Source organism: Azolla caroliniana, unplaced genomic scaffold (assembly GCF_043228905.1).
Source record: "Azolla caroliniana isolate FFs.n. ecotype wild unplaced genomic scaffold, voAzoCaro1.0.p SCAF_1, whole genome shotgun sequence".
Lineage (NCBI taxonomy): Eukaryota > Viridiplantae > Streptophyta > Polypodiopsida > Salviniales > Salviniaceae > Azolla > Azolla caroliniana.
In genome coordinates, this window is record NW_028230436.1 from 35,472,850 (window position 1) to 35,495,846 (window position 22,997).

The following is a 22,997-nucleotide window of genomic DNA, read 5'->3' on the forward strand; positions in this document are numbered from 1 at the left end:
TTTTAAAAGAAAATGTGGGGGAAGTTTGTCCCTTGATAGTATCCATGTAATATTGATATTGGTATGATGCAACATATCTTTATCTTGTAGATTATAAGAGTTCATAAAAAATAAGAAGTTATTTTTCAATTTCAAAATTGATGTGATATGTGAAGATTTTTATTGAGAATAAGTGTTCATTACCACATTCCAACATAATTTGGACATATATTTAGGACCTAATGTATGTTTATGTCTCTTTTTCAAATTCATGTTGTATTTCTTTTTTGCTTTTGAGGAAACATTTTATGCTACATTATTGGTTATTCACATCACAAACATGGACTTTCAGCTTGCAAGTAAGTGTCTCCATGTTTGCACACTAAATATGATGGTTTCATAACAACAATGTTATTCTCAACAAGGAATTCCTTCAAATAGTTCTTCACACTATTGCAAGAGGAAGATATGTGGATGGAACAACAAATAAAGCCAAACATAAATTTTGCAATCACAACTACAATGAAGTTTGATACTCATACAAAGTCAATGAAGTTCCCCATATGCACGAGGTCATTGCACAAAAGCTCAAATATGTAGCATCAATACTGATAAGCCATATAAACATAGACTTGTAGTTAATAGAGTTTGGCCAAGTTATACATAAGACTCAAGATGTTACTACAAGCAATAAGATTTCAACATCCAAATTAAGTATTTACATGCCCTTTCTCACTCGTACCATAACTTTTCACTCTTGCAACTTGGAAATTTGCCTATAGACCAACCAATTAAACGTTATTCTTATTTCCAAAGTGAGCATCGTTAAAAAAGAATGGAAGTGATGGATGGTCATGTGGGAAAATAAGAAAAAAAATTGCATATGAATTGGACGAAGAGGAGTTCAAGTTTCGCTCAGTGCAAGTTTAGCATGTGTTCATGCTCGAGAAGCCTTAAACAAGCACCTTTTTTTCTGCAAGTTAATGAAAAGCCTTATTTCGACAAATTCGTTCAATACCTCCAGAACAGAACCTAGTCTCTGAACCATGTAATACAATATTATTAATTCAATATTCAGAAACGATCAATGATTGCCATAATGAGAGAACCATGCAAGGTCTGTCAAAGCTTCGCTTTCCCCAATCTAGAGATGGCGATGGCCATATCTCCGACCCATGAGAGATTCCTCAACCTCGACCACTACCACTATTACTAGGGAAACCACATGACTCCACAAAAGACTCTATTGTGCTAAAGAGTCGGAGTTTACTTGCCTCATTATTAATTATCGATCTGTGAATACATACATACATTATTAAATATGTACATACAGATACATAGATATGTACGTACGTACATAGTACGTCTATACGTACATGCATACATACGGACATACTTATGCATGCATTCAAAAAAGGCTGAGAGACGAAGGCGAGCGAGGTAGGCGAAGGAGAGGAGGAGGAAGAAGGGAATGAATGCCTGTGTCCGCTTCTGCTTCTGCTTCTGCCGTCTACTTCCTCAACCTTCATCGTCTCTACAGAGACGACGTCGGGTACTTGCGATTTCCTTTCCTTTCATCAGTAATCATGAACAATTTACGTTACTGTTTATTCTTCTTCTTTCTAGATTCGTAGCTCTCCTGTGAAATGTTACGGTTGAACGAACATATGCAGTTTTCTTCCTTTCCTTCGTCCGTTTCCACATTTTCGCAAGTAATGCAGAACTTCCAGAAATATGTACGCAAATTTCATGGTCTACTGAAATAGTTATTTTTCCCTTCCCGAAATGTGCTTTTTTGTTGGTCACCTTGTTTTCCACATGTATGAGCTCTCTGGGTTTCCATACATCGTTCCCAGTGTGGTAGGAAACCAGCAAAAATTACCTGTTGGAAGACTCAAATTTCTTCTTTAGGATTCAGGAAATACACTTTACACCCGTATTCGATTAACATGAAGTAGAATGATCCGTTGGCCCGCCAATGCTTTTTTATTCATCTTTTTGTACATCTCTCTGTAGACTGGTTGGAGAAAAGCTATCACTCTTTCATGCAGGTGACAAATTCACCAGGCCTTCTGCATGTATAGCTGCTTGGGTATGGGAAAGCTGAAATGGCCAAGAAGCTACAGGCACATCGTGGCATGGGTTGCCCCAAACTTAATAGTTGATTCTTATTGATTCAAATTCCATTTTAGCGGAGCTGCTGCTCAAATTAAGTCATTGCGTGTGCAGATCTTGAATTCAGCAGTTTGGACCAGCCTTTCTTCTTCTGCCCTATTTGAATTTACTACCAGTGTTAAAGCTTATGCATGCTGCTCCCTGAAGTGCATATCACACCGCTTCTTAATTGATGTTCTTCTTGGTTATCCCTGTTTTCTGGAAGTAAGCTCTAGTTTTGTTCCCTGGGATGCATATTCAGTACTACTAGCATAACCAAAAGATAAGTCTTTCCTTTTTTCTCTGGAACAGAATTATGTTCCCTTTCCGACAGTGAGCCAGTTGTGGTCTGTGACCACAATTATATTATGTGCTGAAACTGGGCCTAACAAAATTTGAGAAAATCTTTACCTATAACTAGCTTTCACCCATATCATAATATGTAAAAACATACGTTAGAAGAGAGCACGAGTTTAGAAGAGCTGAAATAATGCACAGATTATCCCAAAGCTTGGTGCACTCTATGTACTTTAGTATCATTTGAACTAAATATAAAGATTACAAGAACAAGAGGGTTCTAGATTGTACAACACAAGTCCTGGCCTGGCAAACATGAACTTACAAAAGTGCCCTGACTGTTTGTATTGTGCTGGAAACTGTAATATCAAAATCACTTAATCTTGTGAGATTTTCACGATTAGAATGTTTCAGCCAGCATAACACCAGCTCATGTGCTCCGTAGTGAAATGCAAATATAGCATATGTTTTGTAGTTTTTTACAATTGTGATTCGTAGTTCTCTGAATTAAGGCTTTTTTAATACATAAGATTAGTAACCCAATGGGCAACTCAGCTACTATGTTAAATCCTCAGCAACACACGCCATTGACACCACTTATCCCACAAGCCATTATCCTGAAACTCGAAGGCTTGATAAATGTCAACTTACTTCATGGGTTCAGTTATTGATTACCTTAGTTAAGTGGTCATGAAGGCATGAGTACTCCGGAGGTGAAGAAACTAATATGTTTGTTCAAACATACAACAATATGCATGGTTCCAAATATGTGCAACTTTATTAAAATCTGCTGTGAATCATCTCCAGATTTCCTAAATGGAGATTCAGTGCTGAAGTAACTGTAAATAATTATAAATGAGTCAGGTTGGATGATGGAGAGGATAAACCCAAGTCAAACGTCTTTTGCCACGTTTTCAAAGAGTAAGGGTCATGTCATCGCCAAGTGTGGAATACTTCAACACCAAAACAGAAAAATGTCAACAAACTCCTTCTAAGCAAGTTGCTTGAGTTAAAATTGTATCCAATAAATATGTCAACACATCTGTGGGAATATCCACCAAATCGTATGGCTTAACAAAGCAGTAAAGTAGATAAAGATCATCATTCACTAGCCATTGTATATTGACGCCAAACATCTGAGGCCAAAATCTATAAAGTGGTGGAGAATTTTCATGGGCCCAATGTTGCATATTTTCGCTTGCTTAGCGTTATATATTTAAAATTAAACTCCTATATTTGGTTTTTCAATTTGTTCATTTCCTTCTATTTCTGATTTCAGGTTATGTTCAAATTTAAATTGTGACCATTTTCATGATTTGTTTGATATGTGCTTTTCTTGTGAGTGTTTATGAAGGATATCTTTAATTGTGACCAATTTCATGATCTGTTTGATATAGACTTTACCTAAAACTTTCTTGTGAGTGTTTACCTTTCATGTATAAACAGAGGAAACATGGTTGATGCTTTCCGGATGCATATCATGCAGACCAAAGATCTTGGCACATGTCCAATTAGGTAGATTGGTGGATCCTCATTTTTATACATGAGAATTTGTAACGTCTACAGTGTTATTGTTGTTAGTAACAATGCAAATTCAGCATGTGCATTGAAGTTTGTGGTAGAGGTATGTTTCTGTTTCAGTGTACAGCTTGTTATGTATGTTACTATGTGGCATATAGTAACAAATAGAGTTCTGGATTTGCTGTAATGAGTAATGTGTAACTGTCTTGTATATGCAGGCAGTGTCACTCTTCAAAGCATATTTTGGTGGTGCCTTTGATGAAGATTCGATTCGGAATAATTTTGTCCTTATATACGAGCTCCTGGATGGTACTAGCATAAAGTTTATGGAATAATTTTATGGCATTTGTTTTCTGAGTTTTGTGCTAAGTATGATTTTAGTGTTGAAAATCTTATTCAGAGATTATGGATTTTGGCTATCCTCAAAATCTCTCAACTGAGATTTTGAAGCTCTATATTACACAAGGAGTCCACTCCTCGTTCTCATCTAAGGTAGGCGATTGATAGAAATTGTCATAGTTTGGATGCTTTCTGAAACTCTTGAAACTCAAAGTTATCTTTTGTTCATCTAACAAAATTTTCTCACCTGAACTTAGGCACAAGATTCAAGACCTCCTGCAAATGCAACTCTTCAAGTAACAGGTGCAGTTGGTTGGCGCAGAGAAGGACTTGTCTACAAGAAGAATGAGGTGACTGTTTATTCCTATAATATTCATAATACTCTCAAACTTATGGATGTAGTTTTGATCATCGTTTCATTCACTTGCATGTATATTTGTAGGTCTTCCTGGATATCGTGGAGAGTGCTAACTTACTCATGTCTTCAAAAGGTATGTGTTTGGAAAAAGATATTCATATGTTCATATGCCTTTTATGTCATCAACTGCTGTGGAATAATAAAAAAATTCATTACTGTTTTATGTTTGCAAGGAAAAAGTAAATACGTTTCTATGCATGCAGGCATATGGATTGAAAACTTGGTTTATATTAAGGAAAAAGTAAGCTTGGTTTATATTAGTGTAATGGAGGCCAGCTGATACACTTATATCACTTGTATTGGCGTTTCACATACTTGGTTTGGGTGTCCTAGATTTGACATTTAGTATTTTGAGGCAGTAAATTCTAGTTCAGGTTGTGATAAATATGCTATTTGGCTGCAGGAACAGTTCTGCGATGTAATGTTTCGGGAAAAGTTCTAATGAAATGCTTCCTATCTGGTATGCCAGATTTGAAACTTGGTTTGAATGACAAAATAGGACTAGAAAAGGAATCACAAATTAAAGCTCGGCCCACAAAAAGGTATTCTGTCATGAGTGGTTTATCTTGATGCATGAAATTCATGGTTTTTAGCTGCTTCAATTTCAGTATCTGTATTACCTCTGGTATTTTTCAGTGGTACAACAATTGAATTGGATGATGTTACGTTCCACCAATGTGTGAACCTTACTCGTTTTAATTCAGAGAAGACAGTCAGCTTTGTTCCTCCAGATGGGGAATTTGAACTCATGAAGTATGTATGCAAGCTAGAATCTGCAAAATATTCTTACACTCTACATCATAGGTTATTGGTAGAGATTTATTCTAATGTCAAGCATGAAAATAAAAAAATAGATAAAATAATAAAGAGAGAGAAAGAAAAGTGGTGATCCACCCGGCCTTTAAGGTTTGTCTCAATCCCTAGGATTAAATGTAATCCTCCCTTCTTTGCACTCTCAATTAACCCGCACACTCTTATCTTTGTGTCTAGAAAACTATGTTAACTACCATGGTTATGCCCGTAGCAGTTATAGGTGTGAAAATATAGACATATGATTCTACCTTTAAAATTTTGAAGCATAGTGGTTCATAACTTTGCAAATGCATATAGCAGGCAACGGAAGGAACCTATGTATGAGTAGTTTCTGCTTTATTTTTTGTCTTAATTAACCTGTATATTCACTACAATTAGAAAACTGATTCACCTACAGTTTTCAATTACTGCTAAAACATAATAAACACGTCTGAATAATGAAAACCTGCTGTTTGAAACAAAAGCATTGATTTATGACAGTCTGAGGACGTTCGAACTGTAGGAGCATGATATGTCCTAGAAAATGGAAATAGGTATATCTCTGAATGGTTACTATTATGTGAGTCAATGGATTTGTGGAATTCCAACTTATATTTATGTGATGTAGGTATCGAATAACAGAAGGTGTGAACCTGCCTTTCCATGTACTGCCAATCATTAAAGAGCTGGGAAGAACTCGGATGGAAGTCAACGTGAAGGTAGAATTTGTCACTTTTGAGGCTCTACATCGATTTTCTGTCAATGTGTCCAATTTCATTGTTGTGCTAATGGGTAATTGTTTTGTGCAGGTCAAAAGTGTTGTTGGAGCCAAAATGTTTGCCCTCAATGTAATGGTGAAAGTACCTGACCCAAAGCAGATAGCAAAGGCCAGCTTTCAAGTAACAGCAGGCAAAGCAAAGTATAATGCAGCAATAGATTGCCTTGTGTGGAAGTAAGTGGAAAACTTGAACATTGCTTTCATATATTTGCATTGTAAGTGGGAATTAGATATTATCTTTGCGTTAGCATTGGAATTTTCTTGATCCTTGATATGCCATGCCTTTTACAGAAGGAAAGGGAAAATTTAAGCATTGCCTTCAAGTATAGTCATTATTAAACATTATATTCTTAACATTGAAATTGACTTGATCCTTGATATGCCTTTGTCAGAATAAAGAAGTTTCCTGGACAGACTGAATGCTCGAGGATTGCAGAGGTTGAGTTGATATCAGCAATTGTAGAAAAGAAGCCATGGACAAGGCCACCTATTCAGATGGAATTCCAGGTGCTTTAGAAAAATATCCATGCTGTTTGCAATGAAGAAATTATTGGGGAAATTGAGTGGAGTAAGAAGGGTATTATCTCTGTAGGTACCCATGTTCACAGCATCGGGATTATGTGTAAGGTTCTTGAAGGTACCGCGAAATGCATTGTACTTTGTACTGAACACTTTTCTTTGTTTATTTAATCCTCACGCTTGAAATCTGTGACTGTTGTCTTTGAACAAGGTATGGGAGAAAAGTGGATATAATACTGTGGAATGGGTGCGATACATTTCGAAAGCAGGTTCATATGAGATATGTTACCCCGTACGAGCTGTACGGAGAGTCAAGTGTGATGAGCGAGGCTCGAATATTATCATGATGATGTTGTATATGTGTAGGGAACATAAATGTAATTGTGAGTTGATATGTATGTGAACACATGCACACGTGTGTGCATGTGGAGGGATACGATGAGGTGTGAGTGAGTGTCCAATATGAATGCTCTAGGGGGCTTACACCCCTTTGTATCTACCCCCTCTTGTATTATTTAACCCCTTTATGGGGAATGAATGAATGAATGAACATTTCTCTCTATCTCTCTTTTCATCTCTCTCTCTCTCTCTCTCTCCCCCTCAACGTTGAACCCCCTTGGGGGGGGGAGTGGAGCCATTCTAGGCACCACCCCCCACCCCGCAATGCTCATCAATGTCATCCTTACCCCGCGATGCTTCTCAATAATTCTCAACATCTTCATGTCAATCTCTATCACCATCATACTCTTCATCATCTTTGCTATTTCACCATGTCTATCTTCGTCATCATCAATCATCATCATTATCATTCTCATTAACCCTAACCCTAAAAACCTACAACAAGATACGATGTTAGACAAAGTAAAATTAAGGATTTGGAGAAATGTCCATATAACACTGGAATGGCCGTGGTAGATTATGAGGGCAGGTTCATGTGGTAATCGTAAAACCAATGGACACAACAAGTATGTTCCTTATGGATCAGGGATTATGTGTTTGGGCTAGAAATGCGGGGTTTTCATTAGGCTAACCCTTTGGCACATCTGAAAATCCACCTCACAATGTACATACCAATTCCACTGAGGTTAAGCTGTCATGGAGAAATGTGCTATGCCTTTTTTTTCTCAAAGTGGCAATCATGGTCCAATGATTGCACCTTTTTGAGGTTTGTGATTTCTGGACTTGGATCAGCAAATGCACTCTCTCCATTTAAAATGTCTTGGTTCGGTAATAATGGGGGTGGAATTCTAATTATCTATTATCAAACATGTTACAAGCCATGCTGATTAATGATGACAATAATGCCAAGTTACCTTAGCTAATGGATAAGAGTTTGTGAGATACATGAAAAGGAACTCTGATCAACAACTCAAGATCAAAGAGAATTCATATTCATTCAAGCCTTTATGTAATCCGTTCTCTGAATTTCGGTTTCTGAAATTTGTATTGTTTTTGACTTTGGTCCTTTTTTACATGGGAGACATATGTAAGTAATCTAAAGCACTATTGGACAATCAATTTTCTTATGCCAATGCTATTTTGGATGTGTAATGAAAGCTAAGTGCGTCGCATAGCTTTTGCACGTGGTAAAGGGTTGAATTCCCACAAATAATGGGAAAGGTTGAAAGGTTTTTCTTTCTTTAGTGATGGCAACTTACACTTACATCTTAGCTCATATTGATGCTATACATCTCCATATACCTATACAAGGCTTACATTTACATAAATACATATAATGCAATGGAATTTAACCAAAATACCCATAAATTCTCTCCATGCACCTACATTCCTCTATTCCTTTCTAAATCAACACCATTCTACTCTTTGATTACAAGTCAACTTTGTCATTGATAACATGGATATTTGTTTTTACACATGACTAATAATCTCTTGTATCATTGCTCCATTGAGTCTCTTCAATGGCTATCATCATTGATAATGGATTGTGGTAGTTCTTGAAATGTAATTGGCATTCTAAATTGCCACTGGTTGCAAAGTTCTTCATTTGGAGAAGATTGATTGGGGTTTTCTCTAAAGCAACATGAACTAACAACATACAATTGCTTCTTTTGTATTGTTATGTTGAAGATAGTACTAATTATTTCATACTATATGTCAGATTTGGAGTACATTTCTCAAATTTAGCAAGTTCTGTCATGTTGTTATATGATGCCAAGACAATGGGTGTTTGCACAATTCACAATAAGAGATGAGGATCGTTTTCCTATTTCTAATATATCAGGGATTGCATCGTAATTGGGATATATGCAATGCTTTTGTATTTGATGGTAAGCGTAGAGTCAAATCATATCCACAAAAGTTGAAGAGAGTACTAATGTGACAAATTTCTTTACTGGAGCAAGTGGAAATTCTTTTCTTGGTGGAATGTTTGTCTTGGTCATTGGGAAATAGACATGTCCCACTACTCTGGTATTGGTGATCACACTCAATTGTGGTACCATTGTAGTGTCTTGATCCATGAGAAAGAGAGAGACTTTTGTTTAATTGTTTAGTGTGTTTTGGGGGGGGTGGGCGATGGAAGGGTATGATAGCGAGTTTCTTAAAACCAGAAACAGAGAAAAGGGTATTTTTTCCCGGTACCCCTCTCCCTTGATCCACCCCGCCCTCTGTTACCTTGAGGACGAGACTGCCAAGATAGACAATCACAAACCCTAAATCCTCTCAAGCGTCAGCAGAGCAGGCCTTCGTATCGGGAAATATACACTTAAAAAAACCCATCTAGCACAGAAGAATCGATCAAAAGACAGAGACTGGTCCAGGTTCGTTAGTCAATAGCTTTGCTTTGCTTTTTAGGGTTAGGGTTTTCTTCTCCTTTCTTTCTCGGAGGGAAATCAGGGTCCCCTTGAAGAAAAGAAGGAACGCAGGTAATCAAATTGTGCTTTTGGAACTAAACAGATTTAGCGTTCCGTTTTGATTAGGGTTTAAGCTAGGATTACAACAGTGTAGATAGAGACGAAGAAAATCTTTTTGGGATAGGATGGAGGCTGAGCGCGCGTATAGTGATGAGTTTGAACAACAAAACAACATAGAACAACGAAACAACATAGATCATCAAGAAGAAGATGAAGAAGAGGAGGAAGAGGTAGAAGAAGAAACAAAGACAGAAAACAGAGAGGAAGCAGAGAACCCTAATTTTAGTGTGGCTTCAGCTAAGGATGCCTCCAGCAATAATAAATCTTCCTCCAGTTCAGGGTTAGTTTTGCCAAGATCCATTAGCTAAACGCAATAGATTTAGTTTTAGCATTAGATCAAGGTCTTTTTTTAGCTACTTCCTGATATGTTATAAAGTTTGCTATATAAATATGGTTGTCCAAATGATCCATAGAAATCAGTTTTGTTAGTTGTCATCATCGTAGTAGCAATGAGTTTTTGTCCCTAACTTTCACTTGACTTCCATTCGCATGCCCAAAAGGAAGATCTTCATAGGTGGACTAGCAGGTGAAACAACAACAGGTAAAGTCACCATTTGAATATTTACATATGCCTTCTTGTCATAGATATATGTCTATTATGTGTTCCATTCCATGCGAAATGTGATGTGACATTTTCATCATTCTATTTAGTTATATCTTTATGAAAAGTACAATTTTGTGTTCAAATTTTGTGCAATGCAGCAACATTCTTTCCTCCTAAATATGACTTTTTTTTATCCCTTAATGCTCAATTCAATGCTGAATGCAATATCTGATTTGCATCTTCCTTCCTACTTATATCTCTGTAAACATTCAATTATTTATCCATTTCAATTCCTAAATGCAATGTAAAATACACACTTTTCTTCCATTGTATTTATCTGTATCTTTGTAAATGATCAAATATGTTTAAATAGAAATTAGCATTTCCTTTTTCATTCTATCTATTCTTATATTTATAAAACATCTACTATATATTCAACTCAACCCCAAAATGCAATGTGGTGTTTACATCTTTCTTTCATGCGTCTATTTAAGTCTTTGTAAAAGATAAATTATGCATGCAATAAATTATAAAATTAAATGGGAATTCTAATAATTCTTTCCTCTATATATAAAACATCTAATTATGTATTCAATTAAATTACTATTGCAATGGGATGTTCGCATGTTTCTCTCTCTCTCTCTACCTGTGCATTCACAAAATATAAATGATGCAAGATTCAATTCCAAATGCAATGTGGGATGTTGTATTTTGGAACTTACAAGGTATAATTCCTTATGGTATCAGAAAAGCTAACAAAACATTTCAAGAAATATGGAGAAATCATTGATTCTGTCATTATGCGAGATCGTGTCACCGGGCACACCAGGGGGTTTGGCTTTGTCACGTATTTGGATCCATCTGTTGTTGATAGAGTAATGCAAGATAAGCATGTTCTCGATGGGAAAACAGTAAGTGCTAAACAATGATTTACATTGATGCTGCAATTTATGGTAAAAACGTGTTCAAGAGAACGCTTTTGCTCATTGCTACCTTAATTGTATAGGTCGAGATTAAGAAGTCTGTTCCACGAGAGAAGATGGTGAAAGGACCAAGAACCAAGAAAATATTTGTTGGTGGCATTCCTACTTCAGTTACTGAAGGTAATTGGAAATTAGTTTATACAATTCCACAACTTTATTTTTTTTGGCCTTGTTATTGATTAACCTCTTTGTGACAACAGATGAGTTTCAAGAATACTTCTCTAAGTTTGGTAAAGTTTCTGAGTGTCAAATAATGCAAGATCGAGAGAGTGGGCGGTCGAGGGGTTTTGGGTTCATAACCTTTGAAAATGAAGATTCTGTGGATGAGCTGCTTTCGCATGATGGGAAACTGGAGCTTTCAGGCAAGCAGGTGACAGATAGGCATAAGCCCTATGTTATAAGAGAAAAAATGATGAGATAAGGCTTCATTTGAAACTGAAACCAAATTATGATCACAAACTTTGCATAGTAGGAGAAAAAGGAAGCTACAAGTAATTAAACAATTGAAATCATGAAAGACAAGAAGAAAAAAGGAAAATAGATCTCTCTCTCTCTCTCGCATCAAGAAACAATAACTGCACTACCAATTAAGGGCAGGTCTGAGGCAAAGCACTTTAGCAATTTACATATGGTTTTGTAAGGCTTAAGCATGTCTCTAGTTTTGTTAGGCCTATCTCTGCCCCAAAAATGTAGATGCAAGACAATGCATGTGTTTTAGTAAACATGTTTTTCTTTCATAAACCCATGTTATTGCAATTTGTGGTCAAATTCTTTTGTAGGTTGAGGTGAAAAAGGCAGAGCCGAAGAGAAATGCTCCGGAGCCAGGGCCTCTGGTAAGAGGAGGTCACCGTGGTGGAGATTATGGAGGCTACACTGACTTCATGCCTTACAGTAGCGGACCTTATGGTGATCCATACAGAGGTGGATATGGACCAAGAGGTATGGGTAGTGTTTACAGTGGTGGAGGATATGGAGGTTTTCGAGGTGGTTATGGAGGCTCTGGCTCTGGTTATGGCTATAGTGGTGGCCCTTTTGGTGGTGGTTATGATGGATTTCGAGGCAGTTATGGTGGTGGTGTTCTCGGTGGTTATGGAGCAGAGTTTGACAGTTATGGGAGTATGTCATATGGCGCAGGTGGTGGTGGTGCCTATGGTGCCGGTGGTCACACCAGTGGATATGGAAGTGCCCGTAGTTCTACCTCGGGTCGTTATCACCCATACAGTAAAAACTGAAGTACCCTTGGGCTGCATGATTCTAGAAGGTTTCTCTAATTCATTTGTGTTTAAAGATTTTAAGATGGTGATTGTATGCATTTGACAGTCTGCAATTAATGATCCCTTCTGGCAATCTATAATTATGGATCTATAAGAACTAACATATGTAGTGTGGGTTTTGAGTTTTGGAATGTTCTGTTTCTGTGCTCTGGTAACTCATGTCTTGAAGTGTTTCCTTGCCTGAATATATGCCATTGGGACCAAACCCAACACTAATTTGCTCTCAAGGATTGACCAGCCAGCGATTGTGATGTACAATGCTGGCCCATGAGGCTTGGCACAATAGGATGAACAAGGTCTAGTTTTTTGCCAATGAATTACTAGGTATTGGTGGATGTTGTATTTAATGACATCAATTCTGATTTCTTGTCTTCTAATGTATCAAAGTCATCCAAACATGTTCATGTTACTAATCAAATTGACCAACATATATCTTTAGATTTCCTCCAGTTTTGATGCATGCACTGTGGATGTTCAGTAGTATATCAAGCAAAAATTCCATATTTTGGCTTGCATACATGTTGTGTAAGCCAAAACATAAGTTTTTGTATTTTAGCCCTTGTGTACAATAACCATTCGATTAAGTGTGTGTCCACTTAAGTGTGTCATTCTATTAAGTGCACTTTTTATAGAGGTCAAAATCCAAATCATAAAAATTTCATTGTTTCATTGTTCTAAACATTCAAAAAACACCAAAATGATGTTGTGAACCACAAAATGAATCGAACTTGGATCTTGCATTCCTACCATTACATAGGTTGGGCATAGCATGGGTCTATTAAGTGAAAGCTATTAATTGGTTAATCGATTAATAGCTCATTATCTGGACTCAAGGGAAAGCTATTAATAGCTCATTATGTGAGCTCACATAAAGGAAGAACTACTAATCGATTAATAGCTCATTATGTGAACTCACATTAGGGGAAAGTTGTTAATCGATTAATAGCTCATTATGTGGACTTACATAAAGGAAAAACTATTAATCAATTAATAGCTCATTATGTGGACACTCCTTGAAGGGAAAGCTATTAATCGATTAATAGCTATTTATCTATTAACACAACTTACAAGTATTTGGATTCAAATCCCTACTTTTAGGTATTTTTGTTGCACTATCTCTGCCAAGTACGTGGATCATTTCTCCTAAACCACATGCCACATATCAAACTAACGACATCATGCACAACCTCCGAACAGTTACCATCTAAAATATGCAGAGAATCAGGCCATGTAAACTATGCACAAGACCTCCCTTCTCTTCTTTCTCTCGTATTCATACCATAGACACCAAAAAATAGACATACTGAAGAAACGTGATGAGTGACGTGCATTGCAACAGCGTGGGAGCAATTACAACAGCAAGGAAGGCCTCAACGATGGCTGTTGGGGTTGGGCTTTCTCAAAATTAGAACAGGAAAGAAAAAATTGGGAATTTGTTTTTGATTAAAAAAGCCCTAAATGCGCAGCTTGGTTAAGTGAGCACATTTCCCTTGCGTTCAAAGTGCACACCTAACCGAATGTCTACTGTATTTGATTTCTAGTCAAATATGCATCCAGGAAGCCACCACCTATTATGCTTGGTTTTATCAACATAATGTTTTCTTTTAACCAGAAATGCTTTGAACCACTTTGCTGAGGCTTTTGGGTACCTCTTCAATGTAATATAATCCACATAGTAAAGGCCAAACCGTGATGTATATCCAGCTACCCACTCAAAATTGTCCAATAGAGACCAAGCAAAATACCCTCGAACATCAACACCCTCCCTATGTAACACACATCACAAGAACTCTTATTGTTAATGTTTTTCCTATAATATCAATGAAAAATACCTCTACCACTATTTACTTAATAAAGTGGCATAATGTTGAAACCTAACCAAATCGCTTGTCCCACATTGAATAGGTAGTCTTTGTGGAACTGAACCCTCTTCACATCTTGAACTGATTGTTCCAGAGGCAATGAACCATTGTCATCCATTCCTATAAAAGAAAAACACATAAGACCTACATATGATTAGTGGAAGATTACCTAAATATGCTAAAAAACGATGGAAATAACTTAAAATCCTTAGGGTGAAGGGAAAAGAATAGTAAGGTCAAGAAACTAACAGCTTACCATTTTCTGTAATGTATATTGGTAGATGATATGTATCATTAACATACTTCAGCACGTGGTATATGCCTGTTGGAACAATGTAGAGCCACTCTGATGCTGCCTGCATTTATTAGTATTCTATGAGCAATCAAAAGCCTGAGTATGACTAGACATATCCTAAGATTGCTGAGGTATAAATACCAAGATATCATATCTAAAATAAGATGAAAATTCTTTACTGCAATAGGTATCTAATGAGTTACCCTTGGTCCAATGGGAATTCCATCACGTTCAGCTGCACAAATTTGAGAGATTTTAATACATCATTGTAGAATCCAGAAAATTCTTCTCATGTAATTAAAAAGAAAAACCAACTATAAAATAAAACAACGATGAAGACGAAAAAGTTACACGTTAAGCTGGTTAAACTATCTTGATAGTAGTCAGTGTGGTTGATATCCCAAGTTCGATTGATAGCTGAAGCATAGGTTGTTGTATAATGATTGATTCCAATAAAATCAATAGAATGCTTCAGTTTAATCTTTTGTTCATCCATAAAATAGGGTAATCGGTTTCCAACAAGTTCACGCATTACAGAAGGATAGTCACCATGAGTCAAAGGATCTAAAAACCTGCAGAAATGCAAATATATATATATATATATATATTAGACAGTTACAATTTTATCGCTATGTACTGTATTGCATGAAATCTTTGGCTCATTCAAATAGCTCTCATTCAATATATATAGACTTTGTGGTCATTCACGAACCATCCAAGCTGAAACTGTAGAATTCTTCGTGCCGCATCCGCATCTTCCTTTGTATTCCGTAGAGGGATATACCAATTCACACTGATCGAAATCCCAATGCTCCCTAATTGCTTGTCCTATATAAGGAGAATCCCAATCAGCTTTCACGTTCTCACAATGAACATGCATAGAGTTTGGCTGTGTATTATCATCACTGTGCTCATTGCAAATTGCAATATATTATCATCAAACTACAATGATATTATCATCACAGTGCATTATACTAACATCACAGTCTCTATCATATCATGCAAAAGATTAAAATTTTGCCTCTTAAACAGTTATATTCCTACACTTACAAGAGAAAACTCTTAGTCTCAGGTATTATGTGCACATCTTAGGTTTTAAGTACACATTGCTCTTAGAGTTGGGTATTATGTGCACATCTTGGGTTTTATGTAAACTTTCTAGATTGACATTCCTTTGTTCCATCTAATCACATGTAAGTATCCCCACTTTAAAACCATAATAATTATGTTTTTGAATTTCACCTGAATGATCATAATACCTGGAAATAAGTCCTATAAACATCCACTGCTGCAGAATGAGAGAGCAACACATTATGGGCCGCAATATATGGTTCAGTAGCAGAATTCCCTTCTGTGCAGTTCCTTATCCAAGTAGAGCATCGCCGAGGAGCAAATAGACCAATGTCATAACCCATCTGAATAAATATATTTGGCTCATTGAATGTTATCCAATGCTTCACACGGTCTCCAAACAGTTTAAAACAAGCCTTTGCATAAGTTACAAAATCATTTCTACAAAAGTCATGCCAAATCGTTTAGTATCAAACCGATGTTTCAAAAAATAAAAAAAACAAAGGTAATTAAAATATGTACATGATAGACTCACTGAGCCACCCTCCATACGCATCATGTAAGGTTTGAGGGAGGTCCCAATGATAGAGTGTCACATAAGGCTGAACCCCTGACATGTGAAACGAGACATTGAAATTTTGAGTTATAAAATTAAACCAATGTAACTATGGGAAAGCAGAAGACATGTTTCATGTATATCAATGAACATATATGCATGTATGTCACTACCTGCTTCTAATAGCCCATTGATGAGATTATTGTAGTAAGCAACTCCACTAGGATTGATTTCTCCATTACCCTCTATCAAATATTACGAAAGTGAACAAGGAAAGGTTCAAACACAGGTGAGCACATTTATGTAATGTTTGATGCATATGCTTATCTCTAAACATTACTTGGAAAGAGGCGTGGCCATGATATTGAGAATCTATAAGCATCAAGTCCCATGTCACGCATTAGCTGAATATCCTCCTACAATAAATAGTAGCATGCATGCATAAATGATTATTACCATATAGAACATTCTCCATCCTCCCTCTCTTCAAATACTAGGGCTCATCTCGCAATGGTGCCATATGAGAAACACATTTTGTTGCCTCATCATTATAATGGGGACGATAAAAGAATCAAATTCATGATCCCATGGTATTCACACACACATGTTGCATCTGGAAGCACACAATCAGCAAAGAAGCAAAAACCAGGAGCCTTAGTGCCATACAATGAAAAAACAATTATGCATGTGTGATGCGAGCAACTCATGTTACCTATTTTTTATTTCATACACTGAAGTTCCTCTGTTTGGAATTTGAGATATGTTTCATAGATACTAAATTAATTTAACCTAGAATAAGGTTCAGAATTATACAAGGTGTTAGCATATAAACCAGCTCAAGTAATGGTTGATATCATAGAAGTCTAATTGCAGAAGGCTAGTCCAAGCAATGTCCAATACCCATAAAAAGGCTTACTGTGCATTTGAGAACATGTGCAACAAAGGACAAATCAAATTTTGGGTGACATAGGTGCTTCTCTAGGAGATTGAGTATGGGGTGCCAGCATCTCCAAGTTCACTTGGAAAGTGTTTGATGTCCAGAATCATTTTGTATGAAGTTTCCTCAAGTCAAGATACAGATGCCATATACGCTACTACTTGTGACTGGATCATTTCTGATTGAGATCTTGGGCCTCACATTGAAATGCCAAAATTGCATGGGAAGAAAATAAAAAACTTCATATAAACACATAAAAACAAAATATTGTGTTCAAATGATTGCATAAAAGCATGGATGGATTTGTGAGATACATGATTGAGATTCAAACATACCTCACATTGACTTCCAGTGAAAAAAATATTGAATACTGGATAGATGCAAAGGCTTCAGAAGATGGGATGTTTGCTTCAAGATGTGTCAATAGATTCCTCAATCAATGAATCTTGTTTCCTATGCCAACGCATTACAGCTTGAGAAAGATGTGGAAGTGTGCACTCATGCATCATATTACGTATGTTGAACCAAGTTATAAAATCATCTTCTTCTCCAAATTGGCATATGGCATTAATCTATAAATGGTAATAGCTTTTCAGTATCTGCACTATCACTTCAAATACAAGTTAGCTCGTATTCTCTTCATTGAGAGGTACAGGGCTTCTGCGCCACCAATTAGGAAACTCATAGACTATGCATGTCTTGCCTTGAATTCACACATTTTCTATCCTTGCCTATCCCAACATGCATTCTCTGTCACAATGTCCACTCTCAATTGCAATGCCCAAGAATAAAATATGTTTCATTTTGGTCCACAGTTAACATTTGATATCTAAGGAAAATAACGAAATCTATCAGTCTAGATGGATGCCCAGTTCACTGTGCTGAACAGACAAGAATATGAAGCAGGCATGGTGAGGTAGGAATATCTTCGGAATATTCATAATGAAGCTTTCCATCCCATTCTGAACACTTCAAATCATCAACATTTCGTGTATATTTTAAGTGAGACATTATCAAAATGGTGAGTATATACACCTACTAGGGTGAATAAAGTATTTTGTCTATCATTTTTTGTTCCTCATACATTCCATAATGCAATCATGATAGCACCATCAACAAAAATACATTTTTAAAATTCCAAATATCACATGCACATTCCTGTGCTTGCTATTAAATCATGTGCATCAGCTTGCCAAATATCCATGCATTTATCATTAGTGATCCAACACAAAACCTCAAACAATGCTAAAATTAAAGAGCCAAGGAAAGCAATATGGATTTGGGAAGCAAACATGACATTAATAGAACATTTGTCCAATGATTTGAAATATTTGTCACAATAGCTACAACAGTAGTTAAATTTCATTGATCTGTTTAAACTAATTTGAAGACTTTGGAAACAAGCTCGCACCTTATACAGATGATATTGATCACATGACACCTCTGCATTTGCCCCATTGAGAATGTTTCCTAGGATAAAGATGCATAAAATTATTGCACTCGGATAAAGAATGCTGTACTACAATGATTTGTCTTCACTTACGAGTAAGATCAATAGATGTTCAGGGTAAGATCATCTATGTATTATATGAGAGCTTAAATGCTTGATAGCGATTTACTTAATATATCACTCTAAAGATAGTTTTTTCCTTTACCATTAATTAAGCAGTACCTTGATGCTTTGAAAACGTGTCCCAAATGCTGGCTCCTCGTCCATCAATATTAGCAGCTCCCTCATACTGCATGCAGTAGGTGTGCTCTCTCATAAATGTAAATTATAACGCAAAAATGATATTGCATTAAGAGTAAACTAACAGTTAATACTAGAGGAAAATGTTGAAATTTTGCTTGCTAGTACAAATATGAATATATCCAGCGGTTTCAGAGATTAAACCCGCAACTGTGTGAGTCATGCCCCCAAACTCAAATTTCCATAAATATTTTTCATAATTTACAAGCTATGATCCAATGTTGCTAAAAAACCATGGCATACCAAAAATACTATCCACATTCACCAAAAATAATGAAGCTAATGACTCAGAATATGTTGAACACAAATTTCCAGCTATGGGAGGACATATATTGTCCACTTCTCAATCTTCTAGCGTGAACAGTTGAGGCTATTCTGTGATTAAGTTCTTAAACCACACATGATCAGATAAAATTATGCGTAGCACCATTGTCAAAAGACCCATACAGTTCTTCTGTTGTGGTTCCCATTTATGTATAAGGGATCATGAGGGTCAAACAAGTTCCACTCTAGACAAACTAGGAGACAACATGCATTCACGTGATAATATTGACAAACTGAAATCAAGGGCTTACCTTGATTTTATTGTTATGCAAAAAAGTTCCCGTAATGAGCACTCCCTTTTTATGCAGATAATTGAAGACATCAGGGACAACCGAAGCATTGCTCCTTTTGTTCCTCCTTGCAAGGATTCAGTTGTCTCACTTCCACAACAAATCTTTAAGTTGACTAAATGTTGCTAAAGTGAATTTTGGGGTTTAAACCTCGCTAATTTGGATGATTAACTGCACATTTCTCCATTTGGAAACAACGCTGACATATTGTAAAAGCTTCGCATGAAGTAAAAGTATATCTACCTATCTCTCGTTAAAACAATATTCAAAATTTATCTACCTGCATCAAAGACGACTTGCAATTCATCCCAAAGTTCTATGGTCTTGGGAGTGGAGTAATCTAAACAGTCAAACATATATTACATTTACATCTTTGGCTGATTCTTTGGATTTCGCCAAATCTATGCAAATTGAAGTATGCAAATGTAATCCATTTTGTGAGCCATGAATCGATATTCGTTTTACTGTATTCTTTTAATCCACCATAAAAGCTTCTGGAACTAAAGAGGCAATGAGATCATGGACATTGGAAACCAATCAGCTGCACGGATCATAACTCCATGAATCATTTGTTGTTTGACAAAGTTTGATTGGAGTCACATCTCGGCAACAAGTGATTGATATTACAACTTGCCACCCACCAACATTCTTTAGCTTTATATGGATGAGATCTCTGACTATATTGTAAGAGACAGAGATGTTCACTTGGCAGTGTATTTGGATAATATTGTACTTATAGAAGAACTCCCCAGAGGTCTTAAAGTGGCATTTCGATACTCTTCACTTTTCTGCTCTTGGTGAACCTTGGGAAAACCAGTTTCGTGAAATTTACCACTATGTCTCAATGGATGAGAACGTTCACTTAGCAGGGTGTTTGGATACTTTTTTCATGTGGATAATATTGTGCTTATAGAAGAAATCTCCAGAGGGCTTAGAGAGGCATTTAGATACTCTTCATTCTTCTGCTCTTGGTGAACATTGGGAAAACCAAGTTAATGAAATTTAACACGGCTCTCATTAGATATCATGTCAGGAGGGCAGATTGTGTAGCTTCATACTTCTACATTTGTGTAATATTCATAGGAACTATCCTTTCTGTGAAACAAGCTAAACTTTGCAGGGCTATGCAACACTAGGAGGAACAGAGAGGACATTCTCACGAACTCAGTTCCAAGAGCCACATGCTCACAAAATAGTAATTTATAGCTATTTGATAATCTTGTTACCCCTAAAAATCTTTTTATTAAGTGCAGATCTGGCACCTAGTGTTATGCCCCTAGGCATATAAATATGTGTTAGCAGCATGTGCATGCAATCCAACTCAGAAGGTAGCTAAATAAGCCTATCATAAGCCTCATTATCATTTATTAAGTGATCAACGTTCTTGGATTCTGTCTCTAGACACTATCGGATCTGACAGATGTGGATTTGCTGTATTTTTGGATGCTAATCATTGATGCAGAGACCGGCATGTGCACAATAGCCCCCATGATCGGGGGAGAATCATATTGTTTCTATTGCTGGGAGGTCAGTCAGTCAAATGTCCACCTTTATGATGTTTATGCTTGTATGTTTGTGGTCAAGTTGTGAATCGAACACTTTTTAAGCCTCACAAATTCCCCATATCAGCTTCTAGTCAGCTTAATATTGACCGCAGAAACGAAATAATGCAACAGTTAAAGAAGCCAGCTGAAGCATCAATCTTGGAGATTCAAATAACCTTGTCGGTCATGCTTTGATTGTCACCAGATGGGTAGATTTTTGCATCTACAATAATTATCCATGCAAGAAGAACACACACAGTGAGAACTTCTATGCACAGTATAGAAAAAATAAAGGCATGTCATTATTTCAATTTGTCGAAGTGATCAAAGTGAAAATGAGTGGTCACCCCAAGTTGTCAGGTATTTAGCTCGTTCAGCCCACATGATCTCTTAACTTAAAGAGAGATCTGGCCAGTGGAATGTTTATTTGACAGTGCCTCCATTCACAACTTTATTTCATATTTCATATCTCTGAACAGCTACAACAAATAACAATTTTGTTGCTGGTTATGCAAGGTAGCTGAAGAACAAGAAGCGGAAATATACTGTCCTATAGCTAAAATTGTGTGTCACTTTGCCTTGCATATGAGGAGAACGATCATAATTTTCAAGAATCCCGACAAGGTTGGAATACCTTACAAGAACCAAACTCAGTGTGATGTTCTACGGGCCACAGAACATTTGGCTTTCCTTGTATGACCTACCATGTTGAATTTTTAATTGCCCATCTACAAGGGGGGGAAGAGGGTTTTGTAATGATTGTTAGTCCCATGGGTAATGCTGGTCGCCCTTGGACTTTGATAGATCATCACTATCATATCTCTAGATGATACAGAAGCCACATTCTCATAAAAAAAGCTTTCTAATTCTACACATCCAGGGCACCAAAGGAAAAAAAGAATTAGATGCATGGGGAGACATGCAGGCAATCACGAACCTGGAAAGCTGAGGAAGCGGTTCCGAAGACAAAGGATGGAGGGAAGTGGATCCTGGCAAGGGAAGAGGAGTAGAGGGGGTGGGGTCCAGGTGCATCATTCAAGGTGGCGGTGCCGGAGCCGATTCCTCCGATGGCATAGCAACGGGTACCAATGAGAGGAGATCGAGGGAGGATGGGAGAGAATCGGAGAAGCACGAATATGACGATGAGGAACATCGAAGTGGAGGTGGCGAGAAGCGGAAGAGCCGGGAAGCGATGAGAGGCCATGATGGTGGCGGTGGCGGTGGTGGGCAGATCTCTAAGTCTCATCATCCGTCTCCCATCATCGTGGTTGCCTCTTGCCATAGCCATGTAATATAAATATACATACATATAGACACATATTAAAGCATCAAATTAGCAGAGATTTAGTGTATCTGAGTATTTACATAGCTGTCAGTTTCTTGTATACAATTTGTCTGTGCAATAGAAGTAAGATCATGTTCTGATGCGGCCTCACAATTCATATTTCTTTATGTCTCTTTCTTCGAAGTTGGTCCCGCCCCAAAAGCAAAGAAAAGGAAAAGGAAACAAGATTTTGGCTATTTGCCGAAATACCCCTCTGCTGCTAGAGGAGTTTTCAGAGCAACAACTGTTTTTTTTCAGATCACTATATTAGTTGTGATCAAAATAATCATTTGCCCGTCTGCTCAATAGTTCATAGATGATTACCACAGTCTCTCTCTACATTCGGCAATACATACAAGGACCCACTAGAAATAACCCCACTGCTAGGATTTGCATTGAGAGTAGCATCTTTCATCATTTTGAGTACATACCTTGCTCACAAAGTCATGTGGTAGTTTATCTTTTATAATATAGCTAATGAGTTTAATATGTACATGAAATCATAAGTCATCA

The 22,997-nt window shown here is 36.9% G+C and overlaps 3 protein-coding genes across 5 annotated transcripts; 2 read left to right on the forward strand and 1 right to left on the reverse strand.

Moving 5' to 3' along the window:
* Positions 1-3,881: 3,881 nt before the first annotated feature.
* On the forward strand, positions 3,882-7,288 carry LOC147870148 (Clathrin adaptor complexes medium subunit family protein). The gene is made up of 12 exons (XM_087337367.1): positions 3,882-4,054; positions 4,170-4,260; positions 4,352-4,443; positions 4,548-4,640; positions 4,733-4,781; positions 5,112-5,250; positions 5,345-5,461; positions 6,129-6,219; positions 6,310-6,452; positions 6,671-6,785; positions 6,871-6,915; positions 7,009-7,288. The coding sequence occupies exons 1-12, from the start codon at positions 3,974-3,976 to the stop codon at positions 7,198-7,200; spliced, it is 1,248 nt and encodes a 415-aa protein (XP_087193493.1). The 5' UTR covers positions 3,882-3,973; the 3' UTR covers positions 7,201-7,288.
* A 2,116-nt stretch (positions 7,289-9,404) lies between these two features.
* On the forward strand, positions 9,405-12,677 carry LOC147870149 (heterogeneous nuclear ribonucleoprotein 1-like). 3 transcript variants are annotated; one of them, XM_087337384.1, is made up of 7 exons: positions 9,405-9,682; positions 9,795-10,010; positions 10,231-10,271; positions 11,022-11,185; positions 11,281-11,377; positions 11,458-11,627; positions 12,037-12,677. In XM_087337384.1, the coding sequence occupies exons 2-7, from the start codon at positions 9,796-9,798 to the stop codon at positions 12,487-12,489; spliced, it is 1,140 nt and encodes a 379-aa protein (XP_087193510.1). In that variant the 5' UTR covers positions 9,405-9,682; position 9,795; the 3' UTR covers positions 12,490-12,677. The 3 variants fall into 3 exon arrangements, with proteins under 3 accessions (XP_087193510.1, XP_087193502.1, XP_087193517.1); XM_087337376.1 differs by having other exon boundaries at positions 9,405-9,577; positions 9,737-10,010; XM_087337391.1 differs by having other exon boundaries at positions 9,405-9,577.
* Positions 12,678-14,031: 1,354 nt separating this feature from the next.
* LOC147870150 (beta-glucosidase 34-like) lies at positions 14,032-22,619 on the reverse strand. Its single transcript, XM_087337428.1, has 13 exons — positions 22,098-22,619; positions 18,925-18,991; positions 18,664-18,722; positions 16,656-16,731; positions 16,489-16,560; positions 16,282-16,369; positions 15,948-16,200; positions 15,401-15,516; positions 15,040-15,260; positions 14,892-14,923; positions 14,650-14,749; positions 14,411-14,513; positions 14,032-14,297 (listed from the first exon to the last, which is right to left on the reverse strand). Exons 1-13 carry the CDS (start codon positions 22,467-22,469, stop codon positions 14,069-14,071), a joined length of 1,788 nt encoding a protein of 595 aa, XP_087193554.1. The 5' UTR covers positions 22,470-22,619; the 3' UTR covers positions 14,032-14,068.
* Positions 22,620-22,997: the final 378 nt, after the last annotated feature.